This window comes from Nelumbo nucifera, chromosome 5 (assembly GCF_055504915.1).
Source record: "Nelumbo nucifera cultivar China Antique chromosome 5, China Antique-T2T, whole genome shotgun sequence".
NCBI classification, from domain to species: domain Eukaryota; kingdom Viridiplantae; phylum Streptophyta; class Magnoliopsida; order Proteales; family Nelumbonaceae; genus Nelumbo; species Nelumbo nucifera.
In genome coordinates this window covers 46,728,516-46,751,707 of record NC_142653.1, presented here as the reverse complement: position 1 = coordinate 46,751,707, position 23,192 = coordinate 46,728,516, and the positions used below count along the sequence as shown (strand labels likewise).

The following is a 23,192-nucleotide window of genomic DNA, read 5'->3' as shown; positions in this document are numbered from 1 at the left end:
CATATCAGTAGACCACGGCAACTTCGAATTGTTACCAAGCTAAGACATTCGGAGAAGAGAAATACCATAGCAATAGCCGTTGGTATGGTATCAAGATAATACATGTTTTGCATAACATTTGAGGAAATTTATTTGGAAATATAAATCTTTTGCAATTTATTTGGTTATTTGGAAAGAGATTTGGAAAGAGAAGAACATGATTGAAGGAAATAAAAAGACAATCATTGCTAATATTGGTTCTATCATATTCAATTGGATGGTAGTGCACCCTAAGCTTGAAGACGTTAACTGCCTTTTCTTTCGATCAGATCTCTGGTCATTATAGAGTATTCACCTGATTACTCTGCTTAGTTGCCGGTGTTTGTATTGTGACATTTAAGTGTTGTGTAAGGGTGGGTACGAGCCAAGCTGAGCTGGATATTTGGCTATTCGAGATCAGCTAGCCATAAAACCATGAGGCTCGAGCTTAGTTTGAGCTAGAGAGTTGAGCTCGAGTTCGGATCAACTCAAAAGCTTGTAAGCTCAAGCTTAATTGTGAGTCAAGCTTCCTATAAAATTAAAAAATTATAATATAAAAAAATATTTTTTTTATTTTATATATAAAAACTAAAAATATTATATATGTAATATTTTATTTTTTATTTATATATTGATATATATATTATTTTTTATATGTATACTATTTTAGCTCGAGCTCAGCTCGATTAGAAAACAAGCCTATATATTGGGCTCAAGTTCAGCTCGAAGCTCTGTTTAGACCAAGTTGAATCAAGCTTTTCACGAGCCGAGCTCGAATAGCTCATGAAAGGCTCGATTCATTTCCACCCCTAGCATTGTGAGACCTACAAATGTGGATTTGGGTCCCTTTATTTCTCTGTGATGTTTTTTTTTTCTTTTGTTGGACTGTATGGGCCTAGGCTTGTTATGTATTTCAAACCTTTACCAGCTGCCACCCATTAAGGGTAAGTTTTGTCACTTATGTAACTATTGAACTTTCATATAAATAACAATTCTGGGCCGGACAGAGATAAGTAGCCACCCATTTCTCTTCATTCTTCTCCTTCTCTTCTCTAACCTAGAGCAAAAGGTTTTCGTGGTATCAGAGCACTAAATCTGTCCTAGGTCCTGCAATCCTGCATACCTTTTTGTCCCTTCTTCCATCTTCTTCTTCTTCTTCTCCTTTTCACTGTTCACTTTTCATTTCTTCTTAAACCCTAACTCTGGTCATAGCTTACTAGGGTTTCTCTTTTCTAGGGTTCTGCCTTGCCATTGCTGACCAAGGAGACCCTAAGTTGGTTGCCTATGGACTGTTAGTGCACAAACCAAAGTAGTCAAAACGGCTATTAGTGTGACCTGTTTTCTGCAGGTCTAGATGCTGAAATGTTAAACCCAAGCAGTTCAAGAAGCTTTCTGGGAATCGACAGTGAAGGGACTACAGTCAGGTTTTTTAATCAGATTTGAACTGAGGGAGGTTGTTATTCAAGGGCTTCTTTCACTGTTTTCTCTCTCACTTACTGTAAGCTGATTACTCTGTTAATACTTGGACTGAAAGAGTAGAGTCTTCCTTGCTTACCCATGAAGGAGTACATTACTGCTGAGGTGTCTTCCAAAGAGAACAGGGCAAGTGAGAACTTCTTGAACATAGAGCATCCTAGTTTCCCTAGTCTTCAAATCACAAGTGTGACGTTGGATGAATACAATTTCAAAGAATGGTCTATTTCAGCAAAACTCCATATCACAAATCATGGAATACTGGGGTATATCAATGGACAGGTTAAAGAACTGAAGATTGAGACACAAGAATATGGGAAATGGCATAGGGAAAATGCTACTGCTATGTCATGGTTGTGTCACAGACCTACTAATGGGCCCATGGGCCAAAAATAAGAAATCTAGAGTCTTTGGGGTGGATAAGGTTCGGTTGTTGATACTTTTGTAGATAGCTATCTAATTGGAGTCTGTTAAAAGTCATAGGTGAGTCTAGGATTGTGGAAAGTGGTTGGGATAAGTGGTCAAGTTGTTGCTTAATTTTAGGAGCCAAGTTTTTAGGAGTCAGTTATTATCCAAGAGTCTATTTAAGTTGTAATCTTCCTCTTAATGAGCATTATGATGAGAATTATCTTGTTTCTTTTTTTATCAATAACACCAACTTCATTAAATTAAAAGAAGAGAAGGAATAAGGATACAAAGGGGGAGATAAAATAACTTAGCTCCCCAAAAACAGAAAACAAAGGGAATGCAAAGAGAATTATCTTGTTAATTGAGATTTTTATCTCTTGGAGGTGTTCGTCTCCCTCGAAGCAGACAAAATCTTTGTTACGCCCTATCTGGGTCTGTAACAGGCTGTTGTCTTCCATGACACCCAAGATTGCGAAGACAGTTTAGCACTATCCTATACCTCATATGATTTGGGAAAAAAATATTCAACACTTATGGACAAAGGAAGAACAATGCAAGGGTGTATAGATTGACTCAAGATATTGTCACTTCAACTCAAGGAAATATATCAGTTGCAACATATTTTGCTACTCTAGAGGGGCTATGGGAGGAACTTGATCATCATGAAATCATAGACTAAAAATAATCTGAGGACAAGGAGATGTATCAAAAACAGATTGAAAGGAGGTGTTCAAGTTTCTTACCAGGCTAGACTCTTTATATGATGGCATTTGACCTCAGATTTTGGGAAGGGATGAACTTCCCAACCTACAACATGTGTTATATCTGATTAGAAATGAGGAGAGTAGGAGGAAAGAAATGAAGGTGGATGCTCCCACACAAGAGATTGAACATTCAACCCTTGTTCATGGTTTAAAATGTTCCTAATTTCCTTAACATTTCTACATATTTTCATTTTCACTTCCATGGGTAGTGACATGAAATTTTATTGGAATCAACATATTCCCAATGAACACTACCAACACTATGTAGAGTAGAAGAAATAATTCTATAACATAAGTTGGTGACAACATTGTAGATGTGTGGGTTAACAATGCTATTGTCCACCTAACTTCATGATTACCACTTTGAGTTAGCTCAATATTCATTTCAAACATGAAGTTAAATATTAGTTTTTGTTTGTGTAATAGATTCTTTGATTGATCTATTACAACCATGTACATTTTCTATGAGTTCAAATTTTGTTGTAACTCATTCTATCATTAATCTCTAAATCTTAAGGTCTATAGAGCAACCTCAAAATGTTTTCTTTTGTCTATAACCTTAGTTTCTTTGCTTTGTTTAATGATTTGGATCAAGATAATAATTTAAAAAGGTTTACCTATGCTTCCTTTATCATTTCATAAAACATCATTCTATATTTTGAATATTTTACAATGTTTCCACCATGTCTATAATTTTTATAATATTTCCATATGATATTTCCAACATGTTTCTTATATTTGAATGACCAACATTTCCAATGGCATCTACATTTTAAATCTTGTCCTTGCTTTAGCCAATGTTTTAAAAGGCGTGGGAGGTGTACAACTAGAGGCATGCCTCCAAGAGAAGCACCCCCAAAACACCCCAAGGTATATGCCAAAGGAAATGATACCTCTGAGGCATACACCTCAGATGCCTTTTGCACAAGGCATGCTAGAGGCGTACACCTCATGTGCCTCACGACACCTCATACAAAAAGACAAAAGAAAAGAAAGGAAAAAGAAAAGAATGGAAATGAAAGGAAAATAAACAAAAGAAAGAAAGAGAAGGAAAAAAGAGAAAAGAAAGAAAAGAGAAGGGAAGGGAAGGGAAGGAAAGAAAAGGGGAAAGAAAAATGAAATCCCCCTTTCAGCTAGTGTTATGCATCTTCGTTCTTCTTAATATAAATGATTTTTAGTTACTTAGAGAGGACGCATAAGGAGAGAGAAGAAAAATCTTAAGTGTTCACACTATGGAGGGGAGAAATACATTAAGGATATATGTTGGATTTTACATCCATTTGAAACCAGCAGCCCTTAGGAAAGATAAGATCATAAGAAACCGAATAAGGGCTTGGGATCCCATGGGCATGTAGCAAGCTCAAATATGGTTGATGGAGGTAAAAGAGGTAAATATTCTAATTGCTCCTTCCAATTGCTTCCCCAATTTCACTATAAAAGAGGTAAATATTCTAAATCGGGCTATGGTTCGATTAAATCAATCTTCTATTGCTTCCTCGTCTTCTTTTTTCCTTTATCAATAACTGAACTTTATTAAAGATTAGAAACATATACAAAAAAGACATGGAGAGAGGTAAATTCTCTTAACCCTCCCCAAGGGTTCAATTACAACAAAGTCCAAAACAAACCTTCCCTTCCCATTGTGTCTTCCAGAACTGGCTGACAAAACAAACGATTGGGAGTGGTCATGAAGCTGGTTGTCTCTACTATGTCAATGAAAATATCAGTTTTAACTCTTAAAGTATTAACTAGTCAGTGTAGTAACTGCAAGGAGTTTAGTACCACAATTTATCTCCGGCATGCCAGATTGAGTCATTTGTCTTTTCTCTTGTTAAGTGTCTTATTTCCAAAGTTCAAAAAAGAATCAACTGAAAGTCATTTTCTGTGATGTGTGTTAGTTGTTTAAGCATTGTAAAAGCAAACTATTCAAGTTCCAATAATGACGTAAAAGTTCCTTTTGATTTAGTTCATTCCAATGTGTGTAGTCCTTCACAAACAATGCAACTGAATACATCAAGAATCTCTGAACTCATTCTTTGAAGATGAAGGGACTTTACACCAATCTTCTTTCATTTATACTCTACAGAAAAATAGAGAGAAAGTATAGACATTTAATGGAATGACTCGTGCTTTATTGTTCCAAAGCAAGGTTCCCAAGAAGTTTTGGCCTCATGTAATGCTCACAACATTGTATCTGATTAACAGGATGTCATCCAAGGTAATGGGTATGAAAATCCCCTTGCTTGTTCTCTGTCTACATTAACCTGTGTTTTCTTTACCTCCAAAGGTTTTTGGTTGTGTATGTTCCTAAAAGGACTAAGTTGGACCCTAAGGCAATCTGTAGGGTGTTTTTGGGAAACTCTCCTAACAAAAGGGAGGCAAGTGTCTTGATCCAACTACTGGGAGAAGTTCATTACTAAAGATGCCACGTTTTGTGAGTCACAACCGTTTTTTGAGCCCTATCAAAATTCTCTTCAAGGGGAGACTAGTGGAGTGGAAGAGATCTCCACTAGGGTTAATCCTTGTCTTTGCTCTTGATCCCTCTCTTCCAATTGCTCCTCCCGATCATACTTCCTCACATACTGGGAGAAAGTTCATTACTAAAGATGCCACGTTTTGTGAGTCACAACCGTTTTTTGAGCCCTATCAAAATTCTCTTCAAGGGGAGACTAGTGGAGTGGAAGAGATCTCCACTAGGGTTAATCCTTGTCTTTGCTCTTGATCCCTCTCTTCCAATTGCTCCTCCCGATCATACTTCCTCACATACTGGGAGAAAGTTCATTACTAAAGATGCCACGTTTTGTGAGTCACAACCGTTTTTTGAGCCCTATCAAAATTCTCTTCAAGGGGAGACTAGTGGAGTGGAAGAGATCTCCACTAGGGTTAATCCTTGTTTTTGCTCTCGATCCCTCTCTTCCAATTGCTCCTCCCAATCATACTTCCTCACATACTTCTTCCCTTCTTATTGGACCTATTGAGTTTGCTAATCCAAATGGGACTCTTGTTGGTACTACACCTATCATTGGAGCAAATATTCCTAGCCCTGGAAATGAAAGAGAGCAAGTGTTTATCAAAGACAAGAAAGAGGAACATGCTGACTGATGACTACAATCAATTGGGAGATTTTGAATCCACCAAGGTATTGTTCACACTACTGATTCCACTAGTCTTGATTCAGATCTTATTGCCTTGCAAAAACATGGACATTCATGTATTCTTCATCCTATAGATAAATTTGTTTCATATTCTCACTTGTCTCCTGCCTATCACACTTTTACCATTGCCTTCTCTTTGTCTATCACACTTTTATTACTGCCTTGACTTCTGTCTCCACCCCTTCCAAGTACTCAAAGGCAATTGTTGATCCCAACTGGAGGGAAAATATAAATGAGGAAATGAGAGCCTTATTGAAGGAAAACACTCGGGAGCTAGTGGATCTACCAGAAGGGAAAAGCATTGTGGGGTGTAAGTGCATCTATATGGTCAAACACAAGGATGATGGCTCTATAGATAGATACAAAGCTAGACTAGTTGCAAAGGGGTTCACTCAAAAGAAGGGTGTAGATTAGGAGACATTTACCCCAACGGCTTATCTAAATATCATATGGATGTTACTCTCCCTAGCAGCAAATTTTTTCTGGGAACTACATCAGTTGGATGTTGAGGATGCCTTTTTGAATGGAGACCAGCAAGAGAAAGTCTACATAGAGCCTCCTCCAAGGTATTACATAAAGGAAAAGGTGTATAAATTAAAGAGGGCCTTGTATGTACTTAAACAATTGTCAAGGGCCTGATTTAAGAGATTGTGCAAGGCAACGATACTATAGGATACCAACAAAGCAGTTCTCATCGCACACTGTTCCATAAAAACATTGGAGGGAACTTAACAACATTGTTTGTATATGTTGATGGCATGGTTGTCACTAGAAATGATCCAATGGAGATTTAAAAGTTGAAATGTTTCTATTGAGTTAGTTGCTCATATACTCATCAAATATCGGTCTATTATTGGATGGTATGTTCTCGAAGATTCCCTCATCTCTTGAAAGTGCAAATACTATCTCCTAGTCTTCTACTAAAACTGAATATCATGCTATATCATAAACTTATAGTGAAACCATAGTTTTCAAGGCACCAAGGCAAAGCTAGGCAATAGGGGAGAGCCTTGGCACCTAGGCTTCTCCTAGGTGATGAGTTTTAGAAAATAAAAAAATATAAATCCTAGGGTAGATCCCTAGGTTTCATAGTAATAAGTAGTGATCTTTAACTAATAATCACCATAATTCTCATCAAATAAGTATAAACCCCATATCAATAGATAGAAAGTGAAGATATTTATGAGTAGAAAAATAAGTAAGGAAATAAACATACAAAACATAAGGGTTGAGCCCTTATTTTGGTCTTAGGAAGAAGAAGAAGTCCTATTGATTGTTTTTGTGTGTCAATTGGATAAAATCTTCAAGTTATTTTTCAGTTATCAAGTCTGGTTTAAAGTCCTAAAGGGTTCAAGACTATGTCACTGACTTGTGTCACGATTGAACCCAAACAAATAAGAAAATAACAAAAGGAAACTAGTATAAGAATAACAAATATTAATACTATAAATCCACAATATGAATAATTTAGTCTAGTAATATCCGTTGTACTACTATTAATAACATAAAATAAAAATTTTAAATATTGTGTGGTGTCTTACATATAAATATGCAGGCGTTTGGGCGAGGCAACCCTGCAAGAATGCCTTATCGCCTAGGCGTCGCCTTGACAACTATGAGCGAAATTATTTGGTTGTGAGGTCTACTTCATGACTTATGTGTTACAATCTCTAACCCAATACCTCTCTATGCTGGTACGAATACAATTAATATTGCCCTAAATCTAATCTTCAATGAATGCACTAATGTATTGAAGTCGATTGCCACTTTATTTGAGTCTTTCCAACATTATTACTCTCCCTTACATAGCTTTTAAATCTTTAATTAGTTTATATTTTTTCACTATTGTTCTCCCAGTCCCTATCAACATGTTTTTGCTTAAGCCCAGGTGGGCCTTCAAAAGTTCACCCTGTTAGACAGTGTATGCCCCTTAGCTCCAATTAGATTCATGTACATATATATTTATTGTAAATGAATAAAAGTATATAATTGATTCATGTTATATTTGGTGTGTTTCTGTGTAATTACCCTTAAACTAGACACTTATGAGACTCGTGTTAGTTTAGAATGTTCTCAACCATTGGATAGACTTGGGGAGGTTTATCCTGCAAAGGCTGACACGAATGTGCTGCCAAGTCGGTTGGGGTAGCTTGTCTCAGCTGTCAGGGTTAGACCCGGAACACATGTAGTGTGTATTTGCTTGAAACACTAAACCCGGACCATTTTCCAATTATGCCCTGGACCTTGGAGACTGGTGGGCAAAACTAGAAAGTTACATCCAACCCTTAGACTCGATTATGGTACTGCATTGGGTGTCAGATTAAGTTGTCTTTGATATGCCAATCAATGAAACCCTTCGGGGGTCAAAACCTGGGTATGTTGGGGCAGTCTGAGAATTCACTCAAGTGGGTGATCATAGTGATAGGATCAGTCCCTTTGTCAGACAAAGTGAATGATCAGGGGTTGCACTCTCTCTGATGGAAACCAAAACTGTCGGTAGTCGATTTCAACTGTATTTGAGATTTGTTTTTGCAAAATATATTTATATGAATACATATATATATATATATATATATATATATATATATATATATATATGTATAAATTATGTTTTATGAAAGGGTTTGCAAAAGGTTTTAATTCCTGGGATCCATCTGAGCAGAGAGTGCAACACTTTACCTTGTAGCCGAGGGAGAGGTCGTCTCTTGTCGAGTAGTATTTGATCATTAAGGGCTAAGAGGTTAAGTGTAAAAGACCATTTAGGGCTATTATACCTAATGGGCTAATCTCACTTAAGACAATTGTCCTTGGGCCTTCATAAGATGGTTGGACTCAATGACCATTTAGTGTAAATGTTGGGCCCATTAAGAGCCCATACTGATGGACTCAGGGGTTGAACCCGAATGGCTTTTGTGAGATCAATGTTAGAGTCCCACACCATACAAAGAGAGCCAAGTTGGCCAACAATTAATCAGGGACGTGAGCCATTTACTTAATGGGCCTAAAGCCCAAAGATTAATTGGATTAATCATCATGGGCGAATTTGGGTGTGGATATGGGTTTGGATCAGCAGATAAGGATAAGAGGATAAGTCTTATCCACTTAAAGAGAAAGATTTGGATTAAGGAATTCCTAATTAGATTAGGAGATCAGCTCTTTAAGATCTATAAATAGGAGAGGGCGAATTGCTCCAAGACACACAATACTGCTCTCAACTCTCCCCCTCTCCTTCTACTCTTGCCGCCATACATACCCTATTCGATTCTCCATTCTTGAACTGATAAAGATCAATTCTGATTCTGATTTTTGGAAGAAAAATCAGATCTAGCTCGTGCTCACCTCCCTTACTCGACCCAAGCCATTGGATTGCAGTTCTTGCTTAAGGACTGCATTACTGAACCTGCTTCATGTCAAGTAGCGCCATCTTCAGTGGAAGCGGGTTTTGGTACCTTCTTTGGGCATGAACACCTACTTTGGGAGCTACATGTGTGGATTCCATATCAGGCATTGCTTTCCCTTTCTTTTGGTTTCAGATCTGGTCCGGTTTGGTTCAAGAACGATCCTTGAAAAATGCAGTTTTTCTAAAACTATGAATACGATTCACAGAAGAGAGAAAATAAATTTTTGAAATTTCACCAGCCACCCTGCATGGTTCGTCCATCCATATGATGGATTTCTCCTTCACACCCAACATCGTTCTTCACTTTAGCATTTGATAGAATATGTTCAGTTAGAATACTAGGTCCCTAGCCTCTAAATTTTATCAATAACAAAGAAATTATTCCAAGGGTGGGCCTTGGCGCAATGGTTGGGTTGCTCACTTGCTCCATTGCAACCTGGGTGACCAGGGTTCAAATCTTGGAAACAGCCTCTCTATATGTGCAGGGGTAAGGCTGCACATATCTCTCCCTCCCCAGACCCTGCATTTGCGGGAGCCTCATGCACTGGGATGCCCTTTTTAACAAAGAAATTATTCTGATAAGAATTAAATATAAACAATCATACAATCATGTTTGGAGAGTTTGTACAAGAGTTTGAATATCATTGTGGCATATTAGGAATTCCTGAAACAGCAGAGCCTGGAGTATCAATTTAAGAAGACAACACTAAGTCATCTTAGTGATATTTAGTACTTTTATAATAACAAAACAGAAGCCAAAATTATTTTTCTAGCACACCAGAGCCTGGAATATCAGTTTAAGAGAATGGAACTAAGTCATCTTAGTAATATATTGGTACTGTTGCAATAACAAAACAGAAGACAACACTCTAAAGATGACTATATACAAATCAGAATGACATAAAACCTAACACAATAAAAATAAATCCTCAAATTACTTTTCGAGCACAGAAATTATTAGGTGGTTTCCCTAAACAGTGCATGCAAAACATTTCAAAATAAATATGGAAAGGCATACCTGAGAATTTACAAAGTTTTGGCCCTTAAGTTTTGCACTCATACTTGAAAAAAACAGGTAGTTGAGATGTGTACCAAGTGAAGCTTGATGAAAATATGCTGCCCAATGACTTCTAGAGAGAGATTTGCCAGAACAAAAAGGGAAATAAAAGAGCCCACCTGAGGTAGAAAGTAAAAATATTGCAGCAAGCAACCTAGATACCTGTTTCAGTATCATTACACAGTTAAAACTCAACAATTTACATTTCAGTTTAACTGTTTTTCTTATAATTGGTAATAAAGAGCAATACATACTAAAAAGTTAAACAAGATCAAAGAGTAAAAGGATATCAAAATAAAACAGTCCAAAATCTCCATTTTGGTATTCTTGCCCTTAATTCAGAATTTCATCTTATAATTTGTCACTCCTTCTGGAACATAAGGTACTGTTAGATAATTATGCCCCCAGAAGTCCAACATTTCTTGTAAACTACTTTATTATGCATAACGTTTGAGTTTCTAGTGTAGTTATGTGTGTCACTGTGGTGTGTTTCTATGTTATACCCTCGACCTGCATTTTAGGACTATGTTATGAGACTAAATACTCAATATGCAAACTAAATGTTCTCAACAAATGGATTAACCAAGGTAGTTTATCCTGACAAGGTTGACATACTTGTACCGCCTAAGGGTGGAGCAGTGTGTCTCTGCTGCTAGGGTTCAGATCCAAATTATAAGTGTTTATGAAACATTGAACCGGACTATATCCAATGTGCTCCTAGACCTTTTGATTGGTGGAGCAATTGGATAGTTGCATGTAGTCCCAAGACTTGATATTGGTACTTTGACGAATATCAGACTTGTCTCCTTCTGATATGCCAACCAGTGAGGTTCTTTTGAGGTCAATACATAGGTATGTTTGAGAAATTAGAACAGTATCTAGACAAATGTTCAATTAATGGCAGATAGACTGTACTACAAATGTTCAATTAAGCTTGTTAACCTGATGAACATAATCCAATTTGAACCAATAGACCCAAGTACTTTGGGTGGTAGAACTTGGATTGGTTCTGATTGACATATATGAGCCAACTTAGAGGCCTAGATGGGTCCCACCTCCATTTTGAAAGGAAGAACTCTTGGTTTGTTTGAATTAGAGGCTTGTGGGTCCCATGCCACACAAGACTCTCCTTCTCACATTCCACTTGAAAGAAAAAAGAAATTTATTAGGACTAGGAATGGCAACGGGGGGGTATCATATTCCCCGTCCCCGATCCCCATCAGGAATAAAATTTGTCATCCATCCCCGATCCTCGAAATTTTTTAGATAACAGTATTTTTTCTGAAAAATAAATTTACTTAAAATAAATAAAAAATTTAATTGTAAATAATGTTTTAAATGTGTTTTGATATATAGAAATAATATAATATATATATATTTAATATAAATAACATTTAATATATAATCGGGTTCGAGACGGGGCGGGGACCTCAATCCCCATCCTTGACCCTGACCCCGATTGGGGATTCCTATTAATCTCCGTCCCTGTCCCTGCCCCGCCAAAACAATCCCCATCCCTGACTCCATTGGGTTGGGGAAGTCGGGTCCCCGTCGGGGATGGGGAAAATTGCCATCCCTAATTAGGACTGGGGAGCCCTATTTTGAAGAGTTCTAATGTGATTAGGACTTGATTGGATTGACTAGTCGAATTCAAGGCTGAATTGAAACAAACTTATTAGCATGTCTCACCTAATCTGGTTGGGAGACATTGAGAAATTCAATTAGGTCTCCCTACACTATAAATACCTGGAGATCAACCAGCTCTAACACACTTGCATTAACTCTCAAACTCTAATATTCAGCTTTGCAAAGACTACATGCTCTCTAGATTCTAGGGTTTTTGGACTATATCTTCTTCCAATGTTGCAGCCAGACCTAAACCTTCAGGTGCTACATATTTGCCTATTTGGTGGAGAATTAACATAAGAGGCGGTGCCATTGCTGCAATTAGTTGCTGGTTTCAAGAGGAGAGTAACTTGGATCGAGGGGAGGTTGTGCCATCTTCAACTCTCACATCAATTTGGTGAGAAGCATTAAGAGACTTGGGCATGAACTTCACAGCTAGGTACTGCACTTATGGTGATCTCCATCATATTCAGGTATTCCTTAACCTCTCCTTGGTCTGAAACTCATTGATCTGAATCACATGTTTGATCCTTGATGGAGAAAATATTTGTCATAGGTGATGATTCTCAGCATATTAGGGCTGCCGACAGTTGGATCTGGGTTGGTTCTAGGTAGAACCTGTCCTAAACCGATTATTAATCAGCACAAAAGAGTGAACCCAGAACCATCCCAATTAAAAATCAGGTCCGATCAGGTCTAATCCAATAGATCCGATTATTCTGAAAGCTATATTTATTTATTTAAATTCATTATCTATCAAATTTACCATTTCAGACATGAAATATAGTAAAGTTAGGAAAACATTATATATATATTTCATACAATAATCGATTAGGGTCCTAATCGATTCTGGACAAGCAAGAACCAGAACCAACCCGATTATTAATCGGGACAAAATCATGGAACCAGAACCAACATAATCAGTTCAGTTCAGTTCAGTTCGGGCAGTCAGGCAGAACTGACCCATTGACAATCCTAAGAAGTATTCACTGTAGTAAGTTTTTGAACTTATACATGCTTGGGGCTGAGAATCTTTCACCATCTCTTGGCATTAGCACTTTCAGTTCCTTATTATCAAGATTAAATCTAGGTTTCTTTTGTAATGAGAAAAAGTAAATGTCATTGTTGCAGGATTTGTTTCTTTCCCATCTGTTTTAGCATGTAAATATATTGACTAAAAGGAAGCAAAGAAGGAAAAGAAAAAAGAAACAGTACTGTTTGGAGGAAAGCCAAAATTATGAGGCATAAGCCTCTATTCCATATATATAAACTGCTTTATAACTATAGCAATTGACTAATATCTGGTTGTATAACTCACTATAACAGCCTTATAAACAAAGGCTATTTAAAACACTGAAAGAGATATAGGTGATAAATAAACACTAAACTCCTATTACAACTCGAGCACTACTGAACTAAAAAAATACTCGTATTTCAACAATCCCTCTCAAGATGAGCATAGATGCTAACCATACCCAGTTTGCCTAGAGTACAATTCAGCTTGAATTTCTAGACTCCTTTAGCAAAAACACCCACCAACTGTTCATCTGCCTTCACAGAAGGAGATAGTTGGAATGAAGAGTATAGGAAGAAGAAGAAGAGGTATCGAAAGAATAGGGTGTGTTACTATTCACACCAAAATGTTTTCATTTAACTTAGTAAAGAAAAATCACATTCATAATCTCAATACTCCCCCTCGAGCTGAGCATAGATATCTATCATGCCCAGCTTGCCTAGGTTTCTTTCAAGCTTCAGCTTGTGGAAGCCCTTGGTCAGACAATTAGCAAGTTGATCTTTTGACTTGACAAAAGGCACACATATTTCTCCACCATCTATCCTTTCTCTAATGAAGTGTCTATCAACCTCAATGCATTCTGTATGATCATGTTGAACTGGATTATGTGCAAGGTTTATAGCAGCTTGATTATCACAATACAGTCTCGTTAGAACTTCAGCTTGGATTCTATATAATTCTAATACACCATGAGCCATAGCCCTATATTCTGCTTCTACACTAAATTGAGCTACAACTAATTCCTTTATAGTTCTCCAAGACACAACACTACCTCCCACCAATGCACAATAACCAAAGGTGGATCTCCTATCATCCACAGAGCCTGCCCAATCAGTAGCATTAGTATAAGCCTCAACTTTGAGATGCCCATGGTTGGAGTATAACATTCCTTTGCTTGGGGCCCCTTTAAGTAGGCAAGGATCCTATTAATTGCTTGCATATGTGAAGTTTTGGGTCATGCATATATTGACTCACCTTATATATGGCATAGGATATATCAGGTCTGGTCAAGAAGCACAAGTAGAGAAGTTGACCAACTAGTCTCTGATAGGCACCATTTCTAGAAGAATGTATCTGTCATCAGCATTTAATTTATGATTGGGATCAATACGAGTTTCAACTGGTTTGCATCCTAACTTGCCAACTTCTCTACAAAATGAAGATCCCTTCCTTTTGAACTTGCCACTTCTATTCCAGAAAAAGTATCTTAGATTCCCAAGATCTTTGATCTCAAATTCAGAAGCAATAAATGACTTTAGTTGGACTATTCCAGTGTTATCATCTCCAATGATAGGAATGTCATCAACATATACTATCAGTAGAGTCACTAAGTCATTAACTCTTCTTATGAAAAGAGTGTGAACTACATGTGATTGAGTGGACCCAATTTTAAGAACAACATTTCTGAATCTATCAAATCAAGCTCTAGGAGACTACTTGAGCCCATAAAGGGATTTGTTCAGATGGCAAACCTTCCCTCACTGTCAGAGAAGTTTACCCTTGGGGGAAGATCCATGTATACCCTCTCTTAAAGATCTCCATTGAGGAAGGCATTCTTCACATTCATCTAGTATAGACACCATGAATAATAAGCAGCAAGAGACAATCATTTGGATAGAATTCATTTTGGCTACAGGTGCAAAGCTCTCCTAAATAATCAATCCCATTTGTTTCGATATATCCTTCTACCACCAACGTAGCTTTGTATCTTTCAATTAAGCCATCTGCCAAGTGTATAGCAATATACATCCACTTTCAACCCATTGGGACCTTACCCTTAGGAAGTGGAACAATCTCCCAGGCTTGGTTCTTTATGAAGACCTCCATTTCTTGATTCATAACATCTTTCCACTAAGGCTCCGTTTGGTTTGTGGGAAGATTTAGGTGGGATGGGAAAAAATGGGATGGGATGGGATGGAAAAGTGTAAAAATCTACTCTTCCATTGTTTGGTTTTATACATGAGAAAATAATAAGAAAACATTGTTTCAAGGAGAAGAGAAGAGAAGGTGAGGGAGAAGAAAACACAATGTCTGCAAACCCAGATCTGTGTCTGCAACTGTATCTACGAACCCAAAAGAAGAAAGAGAAGAAGAGAGGAGAGAGGGAAGAAGGGAGTGTCTTCGATCTGTGTCTGCGAACCCAGATCTAAGTTCTACCATGGCAGAACTTAGATTTGTGTCTACGAACCCAGATCTGTGTCTGTGAACCCAGAAGAAGAAAGAGAAGAAAAGAGGAGAGAGGGAGGAAGGGAGTGTCTCCGATCTGTGTCTGCGCACCCAGATCTGAGTTCTACCATGGCAGAACTTAGATCTGTTTGCGAACCCAGAAGAAGAAAGAGAAGAAGAGAGGAGAGAGGGAGGAAGGGAGTGACTGAGAGGGGGTGCCGCTGCTGCTGCTCTGTTTCTAGGTTCGAACGGGTAAGGGTCGCACGGTTTTGGGATCTAATATCCCACACTTTTCTCACCCCATCCCCCTCTTACCCTCAAACCAAATATGAGAAAAAGGAATATTTTTGGAATATTCCCTTTTTCTCATCCCCATCCCACAAACCAAACAAAGCCTAAGGGGACTGCACTTCATTTGTAGCATTACGAGGAATTGAAATAAAGTAAATGGCAGAAACATAAATATAGCAGGAAGGTGAAAGGGTATTGTTTCGACTACTGCTACAGTAGTCCGAACAGGAAGAGGAGAAGAAGAAGAAGAAGAAGAGGAAGAGAAGAAGAGGGGTCAGTCGAAAATCTGATGGTTAACCCATTCAGTCGACCCCCTTAATCTATATTAGCTTCTAATCATGTTTACAAAGACAGAAATGCCCTTACTTAAGTGTGGGGCAGAGTAACTCTAATAACACAGCCACATAAGCAAGTTACTTAATAAACAGAAGAAGACTAAACTACCCCTATTCGACACATCTTAACACTCCCCCTCAAGCTGGAGAATATATGTCATATAATCCCAGCTTGTTACATAGATAGTTTACTTTCCCTGAGCTTAGAGCTTTTGTAAACAAGTCTGCCCACTGGTCATTGGAGCTCACATGTTCTGTATTTATCTCTCCGGCAAGAACCTTCTCTCTCACAAAGTGGCAATCAACCTCTATGTGCTTTGTTCTCTCATGAAAGACAGGATTGGAAGAGATATGGAGTGCAGCTTGGTTGTCACAGTACAATTTCATAGGTTTATCCATGTGAAACCCAATTTCTTGTAGAAGATTCCTCAGCCACACTAATTCACAGGTAGTGTGAGCCATGGCCCTATATTCGGCTTCAACACTACTTCTGGCTACAGCCGTCTGCTTTTTACTCTTCCATGTCACAAGGTTTCCTCCCAGAAATGTGCAATAGCCTGTAGTAGATCTTCTGTCACTCACTGAGCCTGCCCAGTCTGCATCTGTATACCCAACTACTTCAAGTTTTCCTCCTGGTTTATACAATAGCCCACGGCCTGGAGCTCCTTTCAGATACCTCACAATTCTAAGGACTGCATCCTAGTGAGGTATACGAGGGTTCTGCATGAATTGGCTCACCACACTGACTGCAAAGGAGATGTCGGGTCTCGTGATAGTCAGATAGTTCAGCTTTCCCACTAGTCGTCTATACCTTCCAGGATCTTCAAATACTTCTCCTGTATCACTGCTCAACTTAACATTTGGTTCCATAGGGGTCTCAGCCGGTTTTGCACCTAACAGTCCTGTTTCTTCCAATAGATCAAGGACATATTTCCTTTGACACAGATTCACACCTTGTTTTGACCTGGCAACCTCAATTCCCAAGAAATACTTTAATGTTCCAAGGTCCTTTGTTTGAAAATGATTTTGCAGAAATGCCTTTAGTTTGCCAATCCCCAATTTATCACTACCAGTGATGACAATATCATCCACATAGACCACTAATAAAATCTTCCCAGCTTCTGAGTCATAGCTGAACACGGAGTGATCAACCTGGCATTGCTTCATTCCAAAACTCTTCAAATACTTCTTCAGCTTGCACACCTTACCACCCTCCCCCTGAGCAACAAACCCAGGTGGTTGCTCCATATATACCTCCTCCTCTAGATCACCATGAAGGAAGGCATTCTTTATGTCAAGTTGAAGGAGAGGCCAATCATACATAACTGCCAAAGAAATTAGAACACGAACGGAACCAATTTTAGCCACCGGAGAGAATGTCTCCATATAGTCCACACCATACGACTATGAGTAACCTTTAGCAACAAGTCTGGCCTTCAGACGCTCCACACTACCATCTGGCAAGTATTTCACAGTATACACCCATTTACAGCCCACAGCATGCTTCCCAAGTGGGAGAGTAGTGAGTTCCCACGTTTGAGTATGTTGAAGAGCAAAAAGTTCCTCCTCCATTGCCCGCCGCCATCCAGGTGAACTAAGAGCTTCTTGAACATTGTTAGGTATGGAAATAGAAGACAAAAGTGAAACAAACTGGCGATGTGAGGTAGAAAGACGAGATAATGAAACAAAATTGGAAATGGGATGGAGTGTAGAACTACGTTTACCTTTCCGTAAGGCAATGGGTAGGTCAAGATCTGAAGGTTCAGCAATAGGAGCCATGAGAGGATCCGCAGACGAGGTAGAAGTAGGAGGAGGGGCCGGTGTCGTTCGACGTGTATACACTTGTCGGATCGATGGTCATTCAGTGGTGACCTGCACTGGATGAGGAGATGAGTCTACTCCAACAACAGCCTCTGGAACTGAATCACTGACAGGAAGAGGAAGAGGAGGTAAGGGTGAGGACAAGGGTGCTTCAGGACGGGAGAAGAAGGGAACAGACTCAAAAAAGGTGACATCAGGGCAGACATAGAACTTTCGGGCAATGGGATTATAACACTTGTACCCTTTTTTGAGTCCGAGAGTAGCCAAGGAAGACACATTTAATTGAGCGTGCATCTAGCTTGTCTATTCCAGGACTCAGATTATGAACAAAGCACACACAACCAAAGACACGAGGAGTTAATGGAAACGGAGATAAAGTGGGAAACAAGATGGAGAAGGGTGACCGACCATGAAGAATAAAAGAGGGTATCCGATTAATGAGAAAACATGCAGTGAGTACAGCATCACTCCAAAACCGTTTAGGAACATTCATGTGGTGAAGCATAGACCGAGCAATTTCAAGAAGATGACGATTCTTCCGTTCAGCCACCCCATTTTGTTGAGGGGTGAAAGCACATGATGTCTAATGAATAATGCCATGCTGTTCTAAATACTGTTGAAATGCAGTAAGAAAATATTCACGACCATTATCTGAACGGAGAACTTTGATTGGAACACCAAATTGTGTACGTATTTCAGCATGAAATTTTTGAAAAATGGAAAATAATTCACTTCTTTCTTTCATTAAGTAAATCCATGTTATTCTTGAACAATCATCAATAAAGGAGACAAAATACTTGTACCCATTGTAAGACTCAATTTTGATTGGACCCCAAACATCTGAATGAACCAAAGAAAAAGGACTCAACATGCGACTCTCAACTCTCGGACTAAAGGACACACGACGGTGTTTACCAAACTGACATGACTCACATTGTAAAACTGACAACTGACTCAATGATGGAACCAACATCTTGAGAACCTTGAGAGATGGATGTCCCAGTCGACAATGCCATTGTAGAGGAGTAAGGGAGGTCTGAAGTGCAATTGAAGATCCACCGCCGTCAAAGTAATACAATCCACCAGCTTCATGCCCCCCACCAATCTTCTTCCCCGTCTTGAGATCCTGAAAAACACAAGTGGAAGGAAAGAAGGTAACAGAACAGTTAAGAGCTTTGGTTATTTTACTAACAGACATAAGATTGAATGGAAACTTAGGTACATATAAAACAGATGATAAGGGGACAGAAACCAAGTCAACATTACCAACACCACAAATGGGAGATGAGGACCCATTGGCAAGTGTAACAGTTTGTGATGTGGAGGTTTCAGAAAGAGAAGAGAACACACCTGGAGTCCTGGTCATATGATCTGAGGCTCCAGAGTCAATAATCCAGGAAGGAGTTTTAGATGACATGCAAGCAATACCTGATTGGGCATATGTGGCAGTGGTATGCTGTGAAGTAGTTTGAAGGAACCGTTCATACTCATCACGCGGAACACTCACCATCTCCCTCCCAGAAGTAGATGTAGATGTAGATGTGGGAGGTGTTCGGTCTGCCAGTTTACTGTCACTAATAGCAACCTCGCCTGCTACAGCATGATTAGCCCATTTAGAGGGAGGGCCATGTAGGTCATAACAGAAATTCACTGTGTGTCCATCCCTACCACAATGAGTACATTTCCTTGTAGAATTATTTTTTCCTCTACCACGGCCTCCCCCTGAATCACGGCCACCCCGACCAATCATGGAATTGCCACGGCCCCCTCTGGAATGACCTCCCCCTCTTGTACTATGTCTACCACCTCTAGCTATCACAAGTGCTGATCTATCATACTGTGTGGGGTTCTCTGTCTGGCCCAAAGAAATTCTACGAAGTCTTGAGAATACTTCCTCAAGTGATGGAAGAGTAGAGCCCCCCAATATATGAGTTCTAATTGGTTCATATTCTGACTTCAACCCCACAAAATCTTGTAACATCAAGTTGCTCCTTTTGCTGTTGCTGAACTTGAATATCTGAAGTAAGGGGATGATAGACATTGAGTTCATTCCTTATATTCTTCATGCAGGCATAGTACTCTTCTAGTGTTTTGGTTCCTTGTTGTAGATCAAAGTACTCCTGATACAGCTGATATACTCTTGTTGTGTTGTCTTGTCCAGAATATAGCTTCTTAGCATGCTCCCATATATCCTTAGCCGTATCAAGGAACATGAAGTTGGCACTGATTTTGGGTTCCATACTATTCCACAGCCAAGTCATGATTTGAGCATCTTCTTGTTCCCAATCATCAAACCCTGGAGAGTCAACCGGTGGCTTCTCATCTCTTACATGCTTTACTTTCTTCTTTGCCTTGAGAAAAACTTCCACTGATTTAACCCATGGAACATAGTTCTCTCCATTTAGCTTAATTGAGGTCATTTGTACCCCTAGGTAGTCGGAGGAAATTACTACACTAGGTTTCTGATCATTGTAGCCATCTCCTATTGCTGCCATTGTACTCTTTCACAGTTGTCTCTAACTTTACTTCTCAGCTACAAGCTGATTGATGTTGTTCACAGTTTGATATTTCAGCACCTATTGCAGTCTCTAAACACCACAGTGGAAGCACACACTTGTTCTTATTCACACTACTGCTGACTTCACACACTTACGTCCCACATAAGAATCAGTTTACCATTCATTAATCACAAGTAGAGGCCCTCTTACAACCACTCAAGCACCACAACACAGCCAAATCTGCTGCACCCAGTTCAGACTTGTTCAACACACTTAAGAGGGCATTACACAACCACAAGGAGTTCGGCAAGTTCACTGCATTCTACCTTACACCACTCAGCCACTTACAGCAGCCCTAACACCATTCGGCTACTGCACACACAGCCCTACCTAGGGCAACAATGAACCTAGTTCTCTAGGTTCTACTCAATACTAACAGCTTCTTGTAGGGTTTCTACCCAGAAATATAAGTAACACTAGAAGAAGAGAGAACCGACCTTCCTTTGAGAATATCAATCAACCATTCACTGCTGAAGTTACTTTCCTTGTTGAAGAGAGTTATGCGCAGCAGAGAGACAAGCTGTAATGTTTCTGACCTAGGGCGAACCAGTCCTCTCCATCGACTGACCAGAAACGAAAGTAAAGAGTCACGAACAACACTGAGGTGCTTTACCAACTGACTTAGATCAGGAACCTTGCTCTGATACCATATTTCGACTGCTGCTACAGTAGTCCGAACAGGAAGAGAAGAAGAAGAAGAAGAAGAAGAAGAAGAAGAAGAAGAAGAAGAGGAAGAGAAGAAGAGGGGTCAATCGAAAATCTGATGGTTAACCCATTCAGTCGACCCCCTTAATTTATATTAGCTTCTAATCATGTTTACAAAGACAGAAATGCCCTTACTTAAGTGTGGGGCAGAGTAACTCTAATAACACAGCCACATAAGCAAGTTACTTAATAAACAGAAGAAGACTAAACTACCCCTATTCGACACATCTTAACAGGTATCATAAGAAACATAGTGATTGGATAGGCAGTGCATTTCCTATTTCCTTTTTGAACTGCAATGGGAAAGTCAAGGTCACATTGTGAGGTATTAGGCTCTATAAAAGTGGGAATAGGAAGCTTAGAGTCAACAGGAATTCCAGGTTTAAGGTTGCTTTTAGGATTAACTAGAGCTAGGTGATCAGATTGCCATGGACATTCAACCTCATGAGTAACCTTCCTTTTGCACCTTATGAACCACTATTGCTAGGACCATTGCCAAGGAATAGAGGAGGGGGAGCAGGAATCCTATCACTACAAGTGAGAAGAGAGGAAGATGAACTAGGAATATCCATAGAGGCAGGAATAAGAAGACAAAATGGAGACTAGTCTTCACAGACACTCTCCCTTTGAAGAAAGGGATGAGGTGACTAAAAAATAGTAGTAGATTCAAGAAATTTAACATCCTTACACAAATACCATCGGCTAGAGTGAGGATCAAAGCACTTGTACCCCTTTCGATCTGAAGAGTAACCCAAAAAAACACACTTGATAGACTTAGGGTCAAGTTTGAGGCGACAGGGACTCAAATCATGAACAAAAAGTAGTCGTACAAGACTACAAATATCTCTTAGGTTTTGAACAGAAAATAAAGAAAGGAAGAGAAAAGAGGAGAAGAAAAAGAAGAGATATGAAGAGAACTCATTGAGAGGTTTTAGAAACAAGAGAGTGGTTGGTGTATTGAAACAGCCACCCCACCCCTTAATTTATATACATAGTTTCCTAATTGTAAAATAACTCAATGCTTACATGGCAAGATAAGATAAGATTAAAATTAAAACTAATCCTAGATAAGATAGAATAAAAAGAAACTAATCCTACTAAGAAAGTTGATTAAATCTAAGTACATCCAAGGGTGTCACACGAATACTAATGTGGGGTCCACAATTTCCTACACTCCCCCTCAAGTTGGGAGTAGATATTTGTCATTCCCAACTTGCATAGGTCTGTAAAGAGACTAGGCCGAATTGGCCCTAACAGCTGCTTGTGTGATATCCTTTATTTTTATCTTTTATTTTATGTTGATGGGCCTCACTTAATGAGCATGCTATTTGTTCTTGTTTTATTCTCTTTATCTAATTGCCAAGCTGGCCACCCACTTAAGGGCATACTTGTCATCATTAATTTTTAGAGATTAATAAAATAGGGTTAGAGGAGAAGGGTGAATTATTCGACTTCTTCTTCTCTTACCTCTTCTCTTCAACATACACAGCTCTTGCACTATTATTCAGATCTCATTTGCACTGTTAATTACTGATTTTAAATCTGATATTAGAAGACTAATTCACATCTTGGTATCAGAGCGAGTACAATTCTTCTTTCTTCCTTTTTCTTCGTTCCTGTACACTCTAAAATCAAGAGTGTATGGAGAGATAGGTTCTCTATAGTATAGAGAATCACTTGCCTAGTTGGTAGAAGGGTTTGGAGATTTAAGTTCTGGCCGAATTTTGCCAAGAAGTGATGTTGTTTTGCTGCTGCCCGAAACCCTAGCCAACTAGAGATTTTCGAGGTTACCAGGAAAGGTGAAGCTTGGGTGTGGCGCTCTGTGCTTGGAAGGTGTCTTGTGACTGCTAAAGGAGGGCGGTTCAGGTTAGGAAGAGTTTGGGTTAGTCTGGTTGGTGCGGCACCATCTTCTCTCTTCCTCCCATCTGTTGGACGGAGCAAAACCCTAGTTCTTCAAGCACACTATTTCTGGTTTGACTTCAAATAAGTTTGCATAGTTAAAATTTCAGTTCTTTCATTTCTGTTTGATTAATGGAGACATACGGAAGTGAGTTCAAGTAGGTGCCGATTTCTGGACCTGCTCCAGTAGATTCCGTTTTGACTGGTGTTACCACAATTAAG

The 23,192-nt window shown here is 39.0% G+C and overlaps 1 protein-coding gene across 6 annotated transcripts in view; it reads right to left on the bottom strand.

Annotated features, from left to right (window-relative positions):
* Window positions 1-23,192, bottom strand: part of ESP (separase) — a 67,956-nt gene that overhangs the window by 6,364 nt on the left and 38,400 nt on the right. For all 6 annotated transcript variants that reach the window (XM_010247615.3, XM_010247616.3, XM_010247617.2 and 3 more), the window contains one exon: window positions 10,237-10,437. In XM_010247615.3, coding sequence (XP_010245917.1) covers window positions 10,237-10,437 — 201 coding nt within the window. The remainder of the gene's footprint in view (window positions 1-10,236; window positions 10,438-23,192) is intronic.